The sequence below is a fragment of the Varanus komodoensis genome, unplaced genomic scaffold, assembly GCF_004798865.1.
Source record: "Varanus komodoensis strain SLA01 unplaced genomic scaffold, ASM479886v1 scaffold2, whole genome shotgun sequence".
In the NCBI taxonomy this organism is placed as follows: domain Eukaryota; kingdom Metazoa; phylum Chordata; class Lepidosauria; order Squamata; family Varanidae; genus Varanus; species Varanus komodoensis.
The window spans coordinates 25,137,080-25,157,591 of record NW_025335568.1 but is presented as its reverse complement, the minus strand read 5'-3'; the positions used below and the strand labels follow the sequence as shown (position 1 = coordinate 25,157,591).

The following is a 20,512-nucleotide window of genomic DNA, read 5'->3' as shown; positions in this document are numbered from 1 at the left end:
GATAACCATGGCCAGCCTCTGCCTATCCAGATGGCTGCTATTGGTGAATCAGCCAGAGCTGATAAAAGGTGCTCCTAGTCACTGAGTCCACTTGAGACTCCAAAGACAATTCAGGGTTAGGGTTAGGGTTAGGGTCATGAAGCATTGTGTACATAGTTATTTAACTTTTAGCATGCTTTGGTGTTGTTGTTTGTTATCACATGATGGAAATGTTGAAAGGCTAAATATACTTCCTTTCAAAATAAAATAAAATAAAAGACTGACTATAAGCCCATGTTCATGAGGGGCTGGTGAAGGAAAGGCATGGACAGGAAACTTTTGAGATGAAAAATGCAGGGTAGAGAAAGAGTATTAAGCAGCTTCTGTGCTCCCCCTCCCCCATCCCTCACTTGAACTTGCAGCCTGCCTAGACTGTTTTTGCATTAAAATTAAAAAAAGAAAATGAAACCACACAGAAACAAATAACAGAATTGTCTCTAATGTTGTTTTGGCTCAAGACCATAGCATACCACTGTGTGGGTCCCATGTTTCCAGAACCTGTACCAAACCAGAACCTATCTGGTATTTCCTACACCCAATAATTGTAGAAGTGGCAGAGATACCTGGCTTGCATACCTGTGATATTTCAAGCAAAGCTGCCAATCACTGCTGCCGCTGTGGCTGGCCACATGGCTTATGTAAGGCACGAGTCTCCCCAGTTTCCACTGAAAACTGAATGAGTGCTTAATAGCAGATGACTCAGAGGAAATCATGAGCTATTCTCAGACAAGCAGAAAATTAGGCTAAAGTTCAGAAAATAATTCACTTGTAAAGTATTCCCTCCATCCGTAGTAATTGTAGCACTCTTTGAAGCCTTTGTTTTGCTAGCTATAATATACTCCAAGCTGGCTCAATGTCAGAAGCCCATGTTGGCTTGCAGCCCAAGTCAAGAGCTTCGGGGGTTTTTTTGCCTAACCTCAAAAGATTTATGCTTTTTTTTTTTTAGGCCAGTTTTAGTCTAGATGACATTCAGAAACTTTTAATGATAGCTTTTAACATAGCTTGGCCCTTAAAAGAAATATTTAGCGTTTAGGTACACTGGGATGTGGTATGTACTCTATTGCAAACAAAGTGGGAGGGAGGCGGTGCTGGACTAATTCAGACCAATAATTGTGGTTGTTAAAGAATAATGCAGAAGTCTAAATATTCAGTGTTGCATTGGTATAAACTCACACACAAGTATTTGCTGGTCAAGGGTATACAGTCCTCCTATTGCTCTCACAGTTATTTAAGTCTTTCCTTATATGTCGTGGTATTTACTTAGATTGAATGTACATATTTTATAGGGCCAGGTAGTCTTGATTCCAGACATCTGTGAGGATCTACTCAAATCAAGCCATTAACAATAGTATCAGTATTTGAAGTGAAATGAAAGACTGCCTTTCAGATGGAAGTTGGGCTGAAACATTGGACGGTATATAAATAAAGCATCTAGAGGACAACAGGTTGGGGAAGGTTGATTAGTCTAAGTCATGGCTGTATCAAGGTTTGACTATCTAGGTTAGGGTCCGGGTTTGCACACTCTTTCCTGCCTTCCCTTGGTCCAGTTAACTCCTAAATCCGTGATGTGCAATAATTGGTTTATTGTGATGTTCAAAGTGGGCAAACTAACTACAAATTATCAGCCCTAATTGGTGTTATTCCCTCAATGCCATTAAGATCATGTGGAGAAAGAATGGACCCACGCAGTGTCCTATACTATCCTCGGTTCACATAGTATATGTGCTGAGGTACATCATGAAGAGAGTCTATGCACATTTAGCAATCCTGAAAAATTAGCTCCAACAGCCCAAAGAATAATTGAGGTTAGGGGAGAAGACATGGACAGGAGAAAGCAGCCACTCTAAGGGACTACCTTTGCCATTCAAATCATAAATGCCAGATACTAATTTCACAACTGAGGCAAGATTTGAAATAGAAAGTGTTCCAGTTCTGACACTTAGGCACTACAGTATGCCAGTTTTAATTTAGAAATTAGTTGAGAAACTGCAGGCTTGAAGAATAAATAAATAGTTGAGAGATCAATAAATTCTTCTAAGTTAGGATGGCACATAAACTCTGATTTCAGAGTTATAGTCATTTTACTTACTCAACAAGTTCAGTTATGCAAAGCCATTTTAAGACCATATTTCACATTGTATCACTTTCTGTTTTGTTTAGTTTTTTCTTCACAACAAATAAAAGACAACCAGAAGTGGCTATTCTTGCTAAAGTTATTGACCTTTTTATTTCTTGTAGATCACCAGAAATTGGAAAGAGAAGCTAGAATCTGTCGCCTTTTGAAGCACCCAAACATTGGTAAGAATGGGGACAATACATGGCCAGTCTGTCATAGTGCTTAGAGTGTTGGACTGGAACTCTGGACATCCAGGTTCTCCTCCCCACTCTGCAGTGATACCCACTGGGTGACCTTTGGCATAACCTACCTAAAAGGATTGGTGGTGGGAGGATAAATTTGTAAGCTGCCTTGGGTTATCTTGATCAAGCCCTTATAGGGAAAGAGAGAGTGCCTCCAATGCATTAAAAATAAAAAAAATGTTGCTTTTAAAATAATGTCTGTCTGTCTCTAAGTCTCCAAAAATTAAGATGCTGAAGCAATGTTTGCACCGGTCTTCTCTAATATCATTGTCTGATGCCGGCTGATTTTGGATTCCGAAGTCATGATAAACCATGATTTATTGTGACAGTAATAAACCTAGCTAAGGAGACAGACAGCCTTCATGAGCTATCCCCCTCTGCTCTCCTCCACTGCAGTTGTGACAGAGAAACTGGGGAAGGGACAGTCCTATGTCATCTGCCCTTAATGTATGTACAGTCCCTAAGAGAGTCATTACATGCAATACAGAGTGTGGGGTGCAGCAGCGGCAATGGCAGTAGCACTGGCACTGGCCTCTACCCCTTCCTCAAACACTGTATTCCATCTAGAAAGCTATGTGTAAATGAAGCACCGTGGATGGGAATGGGAGGAGGTTGGAGCACCATTTGGATGGAGCGGAAGCTGTCTCCCTCATCTTATCCCCATCATCCTGGCTCATCACTTTAGCCCTCTCCAAAGTCAGAGATGCAGCTGGCACGTACTGGCTGCAGGGCGCTAAGGGTGGAGAGTCTGCATTTGAAGTTCCAGGTCCATGGCTGGAGGACTACAGATCTGGGACTCCAAATAATCTCCCCCTCCACTCCCGACATTGTGGCATGGAGGTTAATGTTACCAATGGCTTCTGGAAACAAACCAGCTTCATAAACTAGTTTATATTATAGTTTAATATTAGTTTATTTTAAACAAATCAAATTTAAGATTAACCAGAGTTTGACACAAAATTCCATAATTAAAATGAAAGTAAAAGCTTCCAAAAACTCGATGGCTGCACCAAAGGAGAAGAAAATGAGGAGAGTACACAACTTCTTTTAATTTATTTCAAATTCTCAGCATACATTTATACATGCAGATATTTTGTATCGTCACATCAGTTTCCTGATGTGCACACACACACTGTTGTGCTACCTGCATTGGTAATAACAAAGGCTTAAACATAATTTGCAGAAGGTCTAACATCACATCATAGCAACAATATATCATTTCAAGCAAAATAAAAAGTACACTATACGTTCAATACAATACTGCTTCCATTGGGTTTAGGAATGCCTTTCTAATGACATGCATAGCTGCAGTGCAAACTAATAGCACACAAACCCTTTTCACATGGTCTCTTAACTATGTACAATGAATGCATGTTAGTCGAAGGGGATGGTGTGTGCTATCTCCATCGCAGACCTTCATACACCAGCTGTGTCTATGCATATAGAATCTAGATGTATATAACATGTATGCAAGGAATGTCCATACGGAATCACACAGAGAGGGAACCTGTGCATGAGGCTCTCTGCACAGTGAGCACGATCAGAGTATCAAGGTCAGAGAAGTTCAGCCCTCTTTAAAATGACCACTTATGTATCATCAAAAAGGGGGCACAGATTTGCATAGATGTCTCTTTTTACATAGATGCAACTGTAGAAATAATTAATATAATTGAAGTAGAAATACATTTCACCATTGTTGTAAATGGTAAATGCCTCTGGTAAAACATTATTCCATTTTCTCTTTGGAGCAGATTTATGCTTTAAAAAAGTGATGCCTTTAAAAATGCAGTGAAGTACATAAACTCCCTTTTTCCCTCTTCCTAATTACCTATCCAAATAACAAGTGATGGTGAATGTGTATGAATTACAGCTTTTTTGACAAGATGTCCGTGATCAAATGGACTCACAATCTTGCTGTTTTCATAATGAATTAAAGGAAAATGTGGTCATTTTACTAGCGTATCTGCTTTAGGAAAGAGTCAATTGTATAACTAGAAGAGAGCAGCAACACCAGTGCCTGTTTTTCAATTATGAAGATTGTTGTCAATGTTGGGAAACAACAGGAGGAAAAGATCATATTACAGAAGCCATTAGAGTTCTAGCTAGGCATGAAATTAAAAGCACAAGACAAAGGAGTAGCGATAAGGGTGCACAGACTAAACTTGTTTTTCAAGGGAATGTGATCTCACATCCCTTGTATATTAGTAAGCTTGCTAGCAAGGATATGGGGAAAAATCAGAAAGTTAATAAAGTTACAAAAGAACCAACTACTTGTTAACTCAAATTTGCCTTATCCAAAAAGAAATTATGTGGACAACAGCAAGGCTTTTTACCTTGGATTATAGTGCTAAGAATTTCAAAGGGTGTTGATATTTAATAGTTTCTAAATTGTTTTAATGTCTTACATTCTGGGTACCAAGATTTAAGAAAGATTCAGAAAAATTAGAAAGGGTTCAGAGGAGGGCACCAAAAATGATCCAGGGTTTGGAAACACTGCTCTATGAGCAGAGACTGAGAGAATTGGGTATGTTCATGATATCCTTCTATAAGTATCTCAAAGGTTGTCACAAAGAGGAAGGTCAAGATCTCTTCTCACTGATACCAGAGTATAGGACACATAACAATCAACTCAAGCTGCACCAACCCAGATTCAGGCTAGATATGAGAAAACATTTCCTCACTGTCAGAGCAAGTGGAACCAGTTGCCTAGACAGGTTGTGGGATCTCCCACACTACAGACATTAAAAACAATCAAACAAAAACCCGGACAGTCATCTGAGTGGGATGCTGTGAAATGGTGACTGCAACAGCAGGGGGTTGGACCCAGTGGCCTTCTTGGCCCCTTCCAGCTCTACTATTTTATGATTCCTTGATTCCCATTCTAGGAAGTGAAGGCACTGGTTCCATTTACCCCTCCATGCATTATTTTGTCATGCTTCTTGGCAAAGAGGTGTGGCTGAACCACCCTTGGATTTCTAGTTCACCTAAAGTAGACAATGGATTGTTGTACTCAGATATTACACTTAGTATTACATTAGTTTAAATTAAGGACTCAGGGAAAGTAGTAAATGCAGCTTGATTGTCTAAACAAGGCCAAACTTGGGGATCATCAACACTTACCCTCTCTTGTCTTGCTACTGCAGGGTAGGAAATGCTGCAGCCAACTTCTAAATGTGTCTGCTGACTCTAATTACAGGTCCAGGAGTCTGATTAATTTTGTGACACATTTGAACACTTAATTTGTTTGAACATTTGAGGAACAGAGTTTTCAATCTATTGATTTTTCCTGTGGGTTGGGGAGTGACTGTCAGAACTAATGTTCCTGTGGCATAGCTTACCACTTGTCTATGCCTAAATTATCTTTGGTTGAGCACATTTTTAAAATCCGAAGCAGTTTTCACACTTCTGTAGTTACCATTTGTCTGTTTTTATTCCAAATACTACATGGACATATTAAACAAGTGCTTTTGTTAGCTCTTAATTGGAAATGGCAGGATGGTTCACTACAGAGTAATTCAGGATATGGATGGATACCTTGCAGCCATTGAGTAAAGCAAATGTGCAACTTACGGCTTAGATAAAAAGGCTCAAATAAAGCAGCTGTATTTTTAAGGTATATCAAAAGAGACTGGAATAAATGCCATGAAACTCATTGAGAGTTTGCCTCAGCTGTCCCTATATTCTAAAATGTAGCTCATGCTCAGAGTAGCCAGCTATAGACCCTCCAGCAATTATTTCTGCTACCTAGGTTATTCAACCAGGTCTTCCTTTAGAGCAATGCCATGTGGTTGGCTTCTAGAAGACCTGATAAAAATGTAGCAATACAATCCTGGAATGTTTATACTCACCTTTTTGGTTTTTTCCACATACATTTGTTATTTTCTTACATGCTTCCCATTCTTTTCCGCACAATATTTACATTTGGGTTTTGATTATTAAAAAAAACAGTATGCAGAAACTCCAAAACAAACTTTCAGCACTTTTGTAGGGATTACAGCTTAGAGGCACAGAAGAAATTAACTATGAAAACTGATACATTTCTTCAGCAATTTATTATTGACCTTAGAACATGCTTTGCTTCAAGGAATTTGTGCAGGCAACATGTACCTTATATTTTCAGGTGGTAACAGTCCCAATGATGAATCATTACCTGATTGGCACCCTGAACATGCTTTCAATGACTGATTGAATGGGAACCTTACTTTCCTCTTTCCTGTCAGAAAGAATATTTAGACTGCAAATATGACTGGAAGCAGATTCTCACTCCACTAGTTAAGGAGTTGAGGTTGCTACATTGTTTTTGCCTATTGTTGCAGTATATTAAATGGCCTTGGAGATAATTTAACTAAAAGCCAGGATATAAATCTTCCAAATAAATAATCACTGATCTCCTAATAAAACATGTCACATGTCCTAAGATTACCCCTCTTGTACAAGAGGACTGAAAAATGGTCAATGTAATGCCAGTTTTAAGAAGGGATCCAGAATGGATTGGGAAAATTACCGGCAAGTGAGCATATGTGTGATCCTAGTAAATTGGTCAGAAGCATAAAAAAGTAAACAGATAGAAGAATAAGCCCTGCTGAGAATTAATCAACATGGCTTCTGCTAATGAAAGTTCTATCTTGCTAATTTTTAGAGGTCTTTGTGAGTGGACAAGGGTTTTCTAGTACACTGTGCTTATTTGGACAGCTTCTGACAGGGAGGAAGAAAGCAAGGCTCCTACAGCTTTTTCTTCTCTGACAAATGGAAGGGGCCAGGCAGGTCTTCCCTTCACTGTGATGTGATTCCCTGGAAACAAGCAGTGGAATCTCCAACTGGTACTTAGTCCCCTGGCTGATGGCAGAGACCACAGAGTGTTTCCCTTCCTGCAGTCCTAGGTCAAGAAGGATTCTTTCAGAGCATATGGAAAGGTCCCAGTATAAGCCCTGGCATATCCAGTTAAAGGCACTGAGTAGCAGGCTGGGTAAAACCTTTGTATGAGGTTTTGGAGGGCTATGAACAATTAACACTGATGCAGTGGTTAGAGTATTAGACTACGAAAAATAGGGTTGAAACCCCTATGCGGCTATGGCCCTCTGTGTCCTAGTCTCTCTCTCCATCCCCTCTCTCTCTATCTCCCCCCTTTCTCTTGATGACAACCAGTCTCAAGAGGCTGTTGTGAGAAATAGGTGACAGGTGGTAGGGAAAAACAAAGTAACTTAGGTTGAACACCTTGAAGGAATAATGGGGTAAATGTATAATAAAAATAAATGTTTATAAGATCACTGAAAGAATTCTGCACTTTATCACGAATTGTTATTAATAAACCCACTCACTTCAGAAGGGATTCAATCCAGAAAAAACAGCCATATAATTGTCCATATTACACCCACTGTGTGAGTATGTTGACTCTCTAACATGGATGTTGCAAAGAGACAGATAGTGAAAGTAGTGGAGTAAGTTTTTGTTTTGCTTTACTTCTTTGCAAATAGAACAACTCAACAAGAAAAGACTTGGCTAGCATGTTCCCCTTTGGTATTCAGCTCATTGATACAAAGAGGTGACTCATATGTTGGCTTTTATTCCTCTGTTCCAGAAAGATTTTTAATGTATTGCATTCTTGGCCTGCAGTGAAATCTAATACAGCAGAATAATGACACTTTTCTTTCAGTCACTATCACTGAAGATGCAGATTCTAGGCTTCTTATTACGTATAAACCAGACATGTGAATTCTAGGCTTACTATTACTACATTAAACCTCTGGGCCAATTTTCCATATGAATAGCATATATTTAGTGGCAATTTTACCTCTTTAAAAACAGTACTCTTTTCTCTTTATTTTAAAAGTCTGCTTACTCTTATTTGAGGGATTTGAGTTCAAAGGTGATGTCTCTGGTTTTGTATCTGTATTTGGTATATAACACTGGAACAGTTGAACCAATTGAACCTATTTATCAATGCGATAGGGTCTAGTGTTTCAACTTGTATTAATTGTATTGACATCATTAATAGCTGCCACTTATGAATGTTTTGGTAAGATTTTGATTTCCTTACATGTACATATTGTTAGGTATCTGTCAGAACTGAATTTTATGCCATAAAAGATAAGGGCATGTTTTCTGTGAAAGGTCAGAAACTGTTATCTGCTAGACTGCGTCTCATCTCCTTTTATAATAAAGCATGCCTTTTCAATTGGTTGAGGCTATCACTGAGACCAGGGTGGTGCTTGTTTAGACTTGGTTAATGGTGGCAACTATAAAAGGGGCATGGTCAATAATTGATGTAGGTAACCTTAGGATGGCTGCTGTATGGGTGTTGAATAGGTTGTAAACAGTTAAGAATGTGAAGCCACACAATGGAATAGTATGTATTGTGAAGCAGAAACTGAGATGCTGCTGGGACAGTGAGTGCCTGATTGTATATACATATTAGATTCTTTGGCCAGGTTTTCAAATGTAAGTACATTCAGGCTCCTATCTGGACCAACCCATGAGAACATAAAGCCCTATTGAACTCAGAGTGATCCTATGACCCTCTAGGTCTTACAGGTCTTATCAGTTCATTTGGATTCGCAGGTCAGAAAATTGCTCTGATGTCAGACCTTGGGATCTGCCCCCAAATCCCCTATCCAACTCCACAGGTAGCAAGGAAAGAACCACATGGGCTTCTTCTCCAAGGTCACAAAAATAACCTTATGGAAAGGCTTTAGAGAGTATTCTGGAGGCATGCAGGGGAGGAGACCAGGTCCATTGAGATACAATATATCCTGGTGGTGCCTAAGCCTGCCTCTTCTCCCTCTAAAGTGGGACAGTTCAGTTGGAGAGCCACAGTCAGCTGTCTAGCCTCTTTGCAGTGTGGGAGGAGCAACTTTCAGCTCTGCATTTCTCCCACTTTGCAAAGGATCCTCTACATTTGGAGGGATACAGGCAGCCTCCTTTGATTGTGCCCTAAACCTATTCATTTAATTAAGGTTACTCTCCCAGTGTTTTGGATTGTGGCCTTTGAATTACCTGCACTTTGAGCCAATTCTCAATTTCAGATGTATGTAATGCACTTTCAGTAGATGAACAGTAGAGTGTAAAAATATTTAAAGAGCAAGGAAAACTATCTGAAACCTGAAATCATGTTAGAATTGTAGAAGAACTATTATACCAATTATATCACTGCAAAATAAGTCACAAAATCACAGAATAGGAAAGTTGGAAGGGGCCAGAAGGTCATCAAGTCCAATCCCCTGCTCAGTGCTGGACTCAGCCACCCTTCAACCACCCTCTCAGACAGCAGCCCAGTTGCACCTTGAAGGATTCCAGCGTGCGAGAGCGACAACCTCCCTGGATAATTGGTTCCATTGCTGCCCTGCTGTAACAGTCAGGAAGTTATTCCGATGTCTAGCCAGAATCTGGCTTCCTGTAACCTAAGCCAGTTATTCCATGTCCTGTACTCTGAAGTGACTGAGTACTTGTACAGTGTTATGATATCTTCCCTCAGGCTTCCCTTCTTGAGACTGAACATGCCCAGATCTATCCATCTGTCTTCATAGACTTTGTTTCCAGGCCCTAGATTATCCTTGTTGCCCTCCTCTGAACCTGAAGCGTGCTGTACGGAACCAAACGTAATACTCTAACCAGTACCAAAGAGATGGGAGCCAGACCCTCACATGATTTAGACCGCCTGGCTTTGCTGAGACTCAGGGTGGGATGTACAACAAGGTCAGTAGGTGCACTGCCCAAATCCTTCCAAACTTTCACTCATGAAATATGATCTTATATAGTATGTAGATTCCCCACAAAAAGTGCTAATGATGAATTTAAATATTAACTGCCTCATATAAGTTCTTGGCTGACAAAATTTGTCCACCAACAGAGGAGCAACTAGGAATGTCATTAAAGGCATTAAATGACTGGTCAACTACTTTCTTGTGTGCATGGGACTTATTTTTCTCAAACAGTAGCATCCTATGCCAGATTGCAAGCAGACTTGGAAATTAAAGGACTTGTCAGAAGCAGTTTGTCATTTGTAGTTGGAGGTTGTGTCTATGATTCAAAGCGGGGGAGTCAAACTTTCACTGGGAAGTGCACACTCATACGACAACAACAATTGAGCTGTTCTTGGCATCTCTGTCAATACAAGGTAATCACCAAAAAAAAAAAAAAAAGGTATTACTACTAATCATTTTGCAGCTTGATTGATTTATGCTTCATTTAAGAGCGTTTGCATCAAGAGTAGCATCCAGCTAAAGTTAGGGATTTACTAGCATAAATTACAATGGAATGTTCAGTAGATGCTTAAATCTTTCCCTTTGAAATCATTTTTAACACTTGATGTCCTAGGCAAAATATTTTAAAAAATAAAGTCAAACTACAGTATGGGAATTTTTTAATGAGTGGCCAGTAGCAGCTTATATTGTATTGTCACAGCACAAGAAGTTTAGTACATCTCCGTACTCTAACCAGTACAGAGGAAGAAGTTTAGCAAGCCCCATATTGAGGGGGGCTCCCAGGAAATTACTCAAATTCAGATTAAAAATAGACTTGCCATCACCTAGAATTATATGGATAAATAGTTGAAATGCCTTGATTACAGTAAATATAGGCATCCTTAATTATGAAAATACAAATTTATTGGAAGTCAGATATTTTCTGTTTGGTTAAAAAAAAAAACAATATTCTGATACCAAGATTAACTCATCAGAGGATACAAGAGAATGTGCTGAACTGAGCACTGTTTAGAGGTGCAAGTTCAGTGTGAAACATCATGTCTGACAGCCTTATGTTTTATTAAGGGTGCAATCCTCTTGAGCTCAGTGGAATTTATTTATTTATTTAGACAGCTTATATGCCGCCCCCTTCGCGTAAGCCTCGGGATGGCTTATAATCATTAAAATCCCACATATAAATACAAAAAATACATAGAATACATAAAATAGTGGAAACAGCCTGGTCAGTTTAAAATCAATAAACAAACCTTAACAATTAAAATAGCGTTTAAATAAAAAGGTCTTGGCCTGGTACCAAAAAGCAAATAACGATGGCGCCAGGCGGACCTCTTTGGGGAGCGCGTTCCATAGGTTGGGCGTCACCTCAGAGAAAGCCCTCCTCCAAGTACTCACCCTCCTAATATTCACGGAGGGTTCCCGGAGAAGGGCCTCTGCCGCGTATCTCAAGGGGCGGGAGGGTATATATGGACGCAAGTGCTCCTTTAGGTAACCAGGACCTAAGCTGTTAAGGGCTTTGTAGGTGATAATCAGCACCTTGAATTGGGCCCGGACTTCAGTGGGGAGCCAATGGAGCTGACGGAGGACTGGGCTTATATGAGAACAATGCCCAGTCCCCGGCAGCAGCCTGGCAGCTCAATATTTTGCACCAATTGAAGTATCCAGATCATCTTCAAGGGCAGCCCCACGTAGAGCGCGTTACAGAAGTCTAATTGGGAAGTGACCAATGCGTGTGTCACTGTTGCCAGGCAGTCGTTCTCCAGGTAGGGACGCAGCTGATGGATCAGCTGAAGCTGAAGGAAAGTGCTCCTCGCCACTGCTGTTACTTGAGCTTCCAACGATAGCTCTGGGTCGAGGAGCACTCCCAAGCTGCGGACCCTGCCCTTAAGAGGGAGTGCAACCCCATTCAGGACAAGGTCAAAGTCCCCCATCCCGAAGCCCGATCCACCTACCAACAAGACCTCCATCTTGTCTGGATTGAGCTTCAGTTTATTGGCCCTCATCCAGCCCATTACCTTGGCCAGGCACCGGTTCAGTACAGCCACTGCCTCCCCTGGATCGGTGGAAAAAGAGAGGTAGAGCTGGGTATTATCAGCGTACTGATGATTCTGCAGCCCACACCTCCTAATGACCTCTCCCAGCGGTTTCATGTAGACGTTAAACAGCAAAGGGGACAAAATGGATCCCTGCGGTGCTCCATGGCATAGCTGCCATGGCGCAGAGCCATAGTCCCCCAGCACCACCTTCTGGAGTCGGCCATTGAGATAGGAGTGGAACCACTGCAAAGCAGTGCCCCCAACCCCCAATCGTGCTAGCCTATCCAGAAGGATACCATGGTTGATGGTATCGAAAGCCACTGAGAGGTCCAGGAGAACCAACAGGGACGCACTCCCCCGGTCTCTCTCCCTGCACAGGTCATCATACAGGGCAACCAAGGCAGATTCAGTACCATACCCAGGTCTGAAGCCGGACTGAAATGGGTCCAGATAATCAGTTTCATGCAAGAGTGCTTGGAGTTGTCCCACCACCACCCGCTCCAACACCTTGCCCAGAAACAGTTTGAGTAGACACTAAGTGAACTCACATGTCACAGCATACAATCCTGTGCAGTTTCCATGGCGTGCTGATTTTTGCTTGAATTTAATAATTGGTCAGTTGTGTGGTTGCAGGACAGTTGGTTTCCATACTCTTTCTGAACATACTGGCAGATGCTGTGACCCAAAACTCCTTCCTTACACCATTGCTTTTGATGGACTTCAGCAACCTCCTCCTGATTGATCCACTGAGGTTTTGAGGCAGGTTGCCTCCCTCCTGAGTGTATCTGCATATCTGCAATTCTTCCTAGCCACTCCAGCCCCCAAATGAATTTTTAAAGACCATAATATACAGTTCTGCCATGATTTCCCCCCTTCTCCCTTTGTGGATTTATCCTCTTTCTCCCTATTTCCAGAAGTAAATAAGATATTAGGCATATTGCCAATAGAAATAAAACAGCTAATGACATGTGTTTTCAGGGAGCTGAGTGCAGTAGAGAATGGATAGCTGAGTGGCCACTCCATGGCCACTCTTTCCACAGGACTCTATGGTGTTTCTATATCCACAAAGGTAAAATGGAGATCCTTGTCCTATATGACTAGAGAAATGTGGGAATCTTAGAACAGACCTCTGTTTTGTTCCCATGGTTTCAGGTTATTAAGGATACGACAGAGAAACATCATGGCCAGGTCTGGATGACATGAAATCACCTGACTTCTCGTGATGTGAAAAGCTGGTTAGCCATTGAAAATTCTTTCCACCAACCCTTAGTCCAACTGATTTTGGAAACACTTATATCATCTAAGTTTGTAAACATTCTCTGTTTCTGTCATTTTGTGTGGAAGTTGGGTGCAAAACACCCAAAACTACAAGTACAACACCAAATACAGCAACTTTCCTTTCCTTTGTTTCAGACAACTAGTCTGTTTTCTGTGAGGAGTTTTTAAGAAGTATCACTTTTTAAGGATTTAACAAGATGAGCTTCACAGCTTCTCTCTCTCTCTCTCTCCCTCCCTCTCTCCCTCCCTCCCTCCCTCCCTCCAAAAGAAAAATATTTCTAGGCAGTTTTAAAAATTTTTATTTACTATTCATGCTTATTTCTCAGAGGCTTGGTATATAGGGACTGCTATGCAATGGAACACAGGATTCCTGTCTTGTGTATACCTGCTAATAGTCAGAAAACAAGGTGTATTTGAATTATACTTGGTTTCTTAGTTTGTGCAAGGTATATTGCATGCAGAATTTGAGTTGGTGAATTTCTCTGTCCCAATAGTAACTTATTTGTTGGCTCTTATCAGAAATACAGCTCAATTCAATATGCATGGAAGCTGTATTGAGTCACAGTACTTGCTGCTCTACCAGTGATTAAACATACACATCATAAATAATAGACCCATTGCTTGGTATTACTAGTAACTGACAAGTTGTGGGCTTTTATTGCAGGCTGTGATGCCTTGCAAATCTACAAGGTACTAATATAAATATATAAGAGCCTAACACCTGCCTGTCAACTAGGACCATTTGGATCAAAAGCAAGAATTAATAGCAAGGTAGTTTGTAGTTTTCTAAAATAAAATATTTCAGATCAAATATCCATGATAATCCAAGACTTTCCAAACTGATATAAATTTCTGTATGCATATTCATTTCATTCACTCTCACCAGGGAGGAGTTGTTTATCTTGTGAGGTTTTTTTTTCCTGCCTAAGCCTTTCTCCTGAAATGTACATGCATCTGGGACCTGGCCATTCTTCAGGGTAAAGCTTTGAGAGCCTCCCAGTGTAAACATCTTGGGGTTTAAGCTTGATGGAAATAGAAGCACACCAGAAGAAGTGCTAGGCAAAACCCCTGAAGAACAAGAGTTAATAAATATTATTGTTGTGAAGAAATGAGAAAGGCAGATTATAATTCGAAATCTCTATTTGAGGTGCAACTTTTCTTTAGGTAAGAGAAGTCAGAAAGTGGTATGACTTCACTGGCATTTCTGCTTAGAGATATGGTTAAGCCTCTTCCCAGGGAGTTTCCAGGAAATACTTCCACGGTTTCTAGAAATCCATGAAGTGTCATTGCCCAACAGCTTTTCCAGGAGGTTGAGGAAAATGGGTCCTGACCAGTTTGAAAGCGCTTATTGACCTACTTCTATCTGTAGACCAGAAATGTTCCACCTCTACTTAAGTGGCCGGGTCACTAAGTCATGCCCTGCTTCTGCCTACAGTATATTTTAATGAATGTTGGAATACTCTTGCTATTACAGGCTGTTTTATTTTGATAGTAAATTTTGAGGTTTATGCCATGTGCTCTAGTATTTACAACAAAGTTTTTATACTTCGTTGTAAATCGTCCAGAGAGCTTCGGCTGCAGACAGTATAGAAAGGAACGTTGTCGTCGTCGTCGTCGTCGTCATATCCTGCAGGGCTTCTTCTTCTGCCTTCCTCATCCACAGGGATTCCTCTTGAGCATGTTTTTTTAAATGTCAGTCTTTCCATCCGATGAATGTAATTGTATAGGAATACTCTTTACATGCATAAAGTGTATTGAAAGCAAAGCCCCACAGTGTTCAAGTTACAAGTTTAAAATAGAACAAATGGACAGTTACTACAAGGCAGCCATGCTTCCTGGGGATTTGGAGGCACTTAGCTTTTTAGCTTATACCCAAGGAAACCAATTATCTCCTACTGATAATGTACCCTAGACTGTAATTATTCTTGATACAGGTATACATAGTTGGGAAAAAATATTTTTAGCACACTGAGTAGTTTCCTTGAATACTTATTGTTCTGATATTTAAATTGTCACAGGTGAAAGTCTTCTGTAAGTAAAAGGGCTCACAGCATGACCATAATTAATGTGTATATCCAAATTGCTTGTAGTGCTTTGTATTAAGGAAAAAAACACATGAGCTGTACATTTCAGATAGTCCAAATCCACATTTTTAATAGATAAAAGCTTTTCTTTATACGTATTCCGAGTTCTTAATAGCTGGTTGAATTTTACATTGTGCTTTTTTGCCTTCTGAAATAGGAGAGGTGGGAGCATTTTTCAGATATTATTACTGTGAATAACAGGTATGTCTATGGAGGTGTGAGAAGTTGTGGGATGGACATGGAAGTGGCTGGCTCATCTCCTGAACTATAAATATTTAGTGTGAGGTCCGAGAAAGCCTCCATGCAGCCACGGATTTGGGAATCCCTCTTCATTTTAAGAAACCTGTTTCCTGGTCATAGTAAAGTAGTGTTCCCAAACATAGAGTCTGTGTGCATACAACCATGAGCATGAGGTGTGGGTACATTTCAGGCCTTACCTTGCAATAAATATATGTAGGTTAGATGAACCATGAGCTGTCATGATGCCAGGCACCCCCTTGTGTGTTTGTTGAATGCCAGGCAAGCCTTGGATTCCTTTTTTAAAAAACTGTGCATAACTATCTGGTACATCTTAGCGACAAGTTTCTTTTTCTTTTTCTTTAGATGTTCATGTTCTTTAAGAAGTTTCACACAGATACTATCTGGGCCAGGTGTTTGGTGAATTTTTAATTTATCATTAAGGGCCAGAACACAATTTCTTCTCACCTTTATTTTTCTCTGTTCCTTAGATTTGGGGGTGGAGGGTGGAATGTATCTGTCTTGCTTATTTTTCTGTAAAGACTAATGGCTTCAAACTATAAAAAGATGCAGAAAAGTCAGAAAGAATTCAGAGGAGACAACAAGAATGACCCATGGACTACAAACAAAGCCCTGCGAGGAAAGATTAAGAAAACTGGGCATGTTCAGCCTTGGGAGGAGAAGACTGAGAGGGTGGTAGGGTAGCAGTCTACAAGTACCTGAAAAACTGTCACAAAGATGAAGGACAAAATCTCTTCTCGATCATCCCAGAGTGCAGGTCACAGAATAATGGACTTAACTTACAGGAAACCAGATTCTGCCTAGATACCAGGAAAATTTTCCTTACCATCCCAGCAGTACAACAATGGAACCTATTAGATAAATGAGAGGCAGTCAAGATGCACCTGAATGGCCATTTGAGAGGAATGGTATAACTTTCTGTCCTGCACTAGCAGGAGGTTGGATCTGATGGCCTTCTTGGCCCCTTCTAACTCTGCTATTCTATGATTCTATGACTATCACAAAGAATCTGTTTAGTTGCTCTGCAGTCACTTTATTCTTCTTTGGTACGACTTTAACTCCTTTGTTATCCAAGACTCTAACTGCCTTTCTAGAAAGTTTTCTGCTTCTGACATATTTGGAGGACAATCCAGCACATGCTTAGGCATAAAAGAGTCCTACAACCTATGACCAGCCACATAGGGTACTTCATACTTAAGTACTTTTTCAAATTGTTTTTCTGGATATTTTAGTGATATTCCTTAAATCTCTGTTATGTCTCCCTTATTGTTTGAATTGCTTTAGAGAAAGAAGTTCAAATTTGCTTGAAATAAGGCTTAACATAACTTGTTTCCTGTTTCTAGTACAAATTTATGGTGTTGAACTGTAGTAGTATATATAAAAGGAAGCAGGCATAGGGGAAGGGAGAATGCACCCTGTCCCATTCTGTGGCAGTACATTCCTTAATTACGAAATGTGCACAATAGTGCGGATATCTATATTTTCTGAACCTAATGCCAGTCAGGTTTATTGGATGAACTCTGCCAGGTCCAGTCCTCACATGAGAGGAAATTTTAAAAAAACTTTATGCTTTCTGCATACCATTTATAATCTTAGAAACCTCTACAGCTACACCAGTGCGATTAAATGATCCATGCTGGTAGGAAAGTCATCAGAAAGGAAAGCGCCACAAACCCAGCATGCCACTAACTCTGGTCTTTTTAATATAATTTTATATTTTTCTAACTGAACACTTGCTAATAGCCATGCATTATGGGGAATTTCTGTGTAAGCATATTGCCCGGATGGCTGAGATTATGAACTACCAGCATTGCAGTTGGCATACTGTGCGGAAGGAAGATAGGTGCTTTTGTTATCGGACAGCAATCTCCCGAGGCTGCTCCACTTCCATCACCACTTCTGCTGATGGCTGGAATGTAAAAGGTGTATTTAAGCAGAAGTGGATTTTGCAAATTAAAATGTGTGCATTAATGCTTGATAGGATTTGACTAGGCATTTGACAGATGAATTACTTATTTCCAAGTCCTGATCACTTGCTCAGTTGTATAATGTGAGGTCTGGACTGAAGCATGATCTTAAAAAATGGAAAAAGCAGCACTGTAAATTATCTTTTCCAGTTCTTCTGTTGACAAAATCTCCCACTCGCTGATGATGGCTTCCTAATATGAAGAACAATTGATTGAGTTCTATGTTAATTCCTTTTTTGATAGAACAAAGCACTTCTGATATATTCATAGTGAAGGCCGTGAAGTGTAATGTGCATTTGTTTCTCTCCTGAGTGTGTTGGCTGTAAAGGTAATGGCTAAACAGTGAATTCAATTTGCTATCCAACATTTGTCGACACTTGAAACATATAATTGCTGATTCCAATTTAAACTATTCTGCAAAAAACATTTTCTCCAAAAGTATCTACCTAGTTACCCAGTAACACTGAAGTACTATTAAAGCTGCAGTCTGTGCTGTGAATGTTTATGTTTCCAAAAGCTGTTTGAATAAATACATTTTAGTCAATAGCATTCATGAGTTATGGTCTAATCCAGCATTCCTCAAGGATACACATGAAGTTCTTCCCTCCCTTTAAAAATGTTTTAAGAATGCTTTAGAAAATGTTAGGGCAGTCTTGTTTCTATTGCTCTCTGCCTCCAGCCTTGCTATTCCCTCCCATACTCCTCTGTATCCCATATTTGACTAGCAAGATGCCGCCCCACCCCTGCCCACTGCAGCCATTCTGTGACTGGCTGCAGTAACCATGGAACCATTTTGCGGTAGCACCCAAGTCTTAAATTTCCAAACAAGCTCACAAGTTTAAAAAGGATGAAGTATAGGTGGATTATGGCTATATTGCAAGCCATAATTGTGTACACTCACTGAATTTAATAGGGCTTAAATCAGTCATTAAATTTACATCCTATAATTTCACTGGGTCTGAGCATGACTTTTATTGGATTTACAATAGATGTAAGTCAAGAAAAGGTATAGAAACCTATTAGATGGTGTGATTCTTACATACTAAGAGAAAGGACTCCATCCTATAAAAATATTGCAAAAATGAACACAAAAAGCTCTGTGTTTCCTTTAAGCATTTCTTTTTCATGGGATATGATTATGCAAAAAAGGGGGAATTGAACAATTTGGGTAGATTGGAATTAAAATACAAAAATACCTTGTTGTTGTTTCCTTTTCTTAGTGCGACTTCATGACAGCATATCAGAAGAAGGATTTCATTACTTAGTCTTTGATTTGTAAGTATACCTGCTGCATACATACCACACCAAACCATTTTACAAAGGGTGAGATGTGGAAACCCACTGTAGCTGAATATCTAAGCCATTGGTCTATGTGCTATCTTGCTTCAAATCCTTTACCAGCTATAGATTCACTGTGTGGCCTTAAGCAAGTTGGCTAAATAAAATATGGAGATATCAATAAGCTTCCTGGTAGAATTTTTTCTGTGAAGAGAGAGAAAGAATCCATTCTGCATTAGAAAACACATAAAATAAGTATTGGGATTGCTGGTCATATTTTTGTCTTGCAAATAATTATAGTATAGTCATGGGGCAACTTGAAGCTTGTCATGTCATCCAAACATGGAAGTGAAACAATTCTCAAATAACCCTAAAACAGTTAATGGGTTCTATGAGGGTTTAACCTTCAGACAAACCACCCCCACTGGTGTGAATGGTTTAAATGTCCACCAACAGACACTGCAGTCCAGCATGGCTTAAATATGCTACGGTGAACTATTTGATCATGTGAACAGGTCTGCTGTGTGCCATGATATTACACAACCCTGGTTTTAGGTCTTGATTAAAATTAGAACCCTGGTCCAGATAAATCATGTTTATAGGCAACAAGAGAAAAGAAGGGGGCTTTCACACTAGAGCCATGCAGATACTCCTGCAGTGAATTCATAAATGCTTTGGGAACATTTTGTGAATGCTTTCTTTGACTGTTCACAAGAGCTGGAGCTAGGATTGTACCTTTAAGGTTCCTCTGTCCTCATTAGATTTTATTTTAGATGAGTGTTTGTTCTTTCATTTCCCTTTCTTAAATGGCTAGAGGCATTGACCTCAAAAATTTTTCTCCAACATTTTTGAAGAAAATGCTGTTATGTATAGAGTGCTATTTTTTTGAAAGGTTCAGCAACATATACAGCACAATATGGATGCAGTCTATTCTCAAGGTAGGCATGTCCCTGTACACATGGAGGAGTTTGCATGACGCTCACTGCAGTACTCATTCCTCCTGGCCCTAATAACTCTATGGTCAGTATCTAGTATTCTACTGTGCTCCCAGTGTTTCTTTTCTGCCAGTGGGACCCAGTCCTAGTGCACTGCTTGCTACATCAATCTTGTTAACCAAACAGAAATGCTCCTTTCTGGAATGGGACAAGTCAGTGGTTCCTTTTTGCAAGATCCACTGGCTTGTTCTGTTCTGGAAACCAGCATTTTGGCTTGTTTCAGTTTGCTTCAGGATCCCCTTCGTCTTGTTCTAGCAGTGTAGAATACTGTCTTTTGTCTGTGTCTCTGCAAATATGGCTGCACCTCTTGGGGATGGATCATGCCCTATACATTGACTACACCGCAAGATATGTTAATCTAGGAATTCAAGCAGAATATATTTTGTTAATTGCAAAGCATCTCTTACAGGATAAGAACTTTGAAAACATAAAGAGCCTCTGTCGCAAGTTTGCCCAGAGGGCTGACTGCGGTGCACGTGTGGCAGTGCCCAAACTTCAGGCATATCTGGGTGATGTTGAGAC

General features: G+C 40.1%; 1 protein-coding gene across 8 annotated transcripts in view; it reads left to right on the top strand.

Annotated features, from left to right (window-relative positions):
* Positions 1 to 20,512, top strand: part of CAMK2D (calcium/calmodulin dependent protein kinase II delta) — a 147,380-nt gene that overhangs the window by 53,928 nt on the left and 72,940 nt on the right. For all 8 annotated transcript variants that reach the window (XM_044429102.1, XM_044429106.1, XM_044429104.1 and 5 more), the window contains exons 3-4: positions 2,278 to 2,337; positions 18,938 to 18,992. In XM_044429102.1, the coding sequence (XP_044285037.1) occupies positions 2,278 to 2,337; positions 18,938 to 18,992 (115 nt within the window). The remainder of the gene's footprint in view (positions 1 to 2,277; positions 2,338 to 18,937; positions 18,993 to 20,512) is intronic.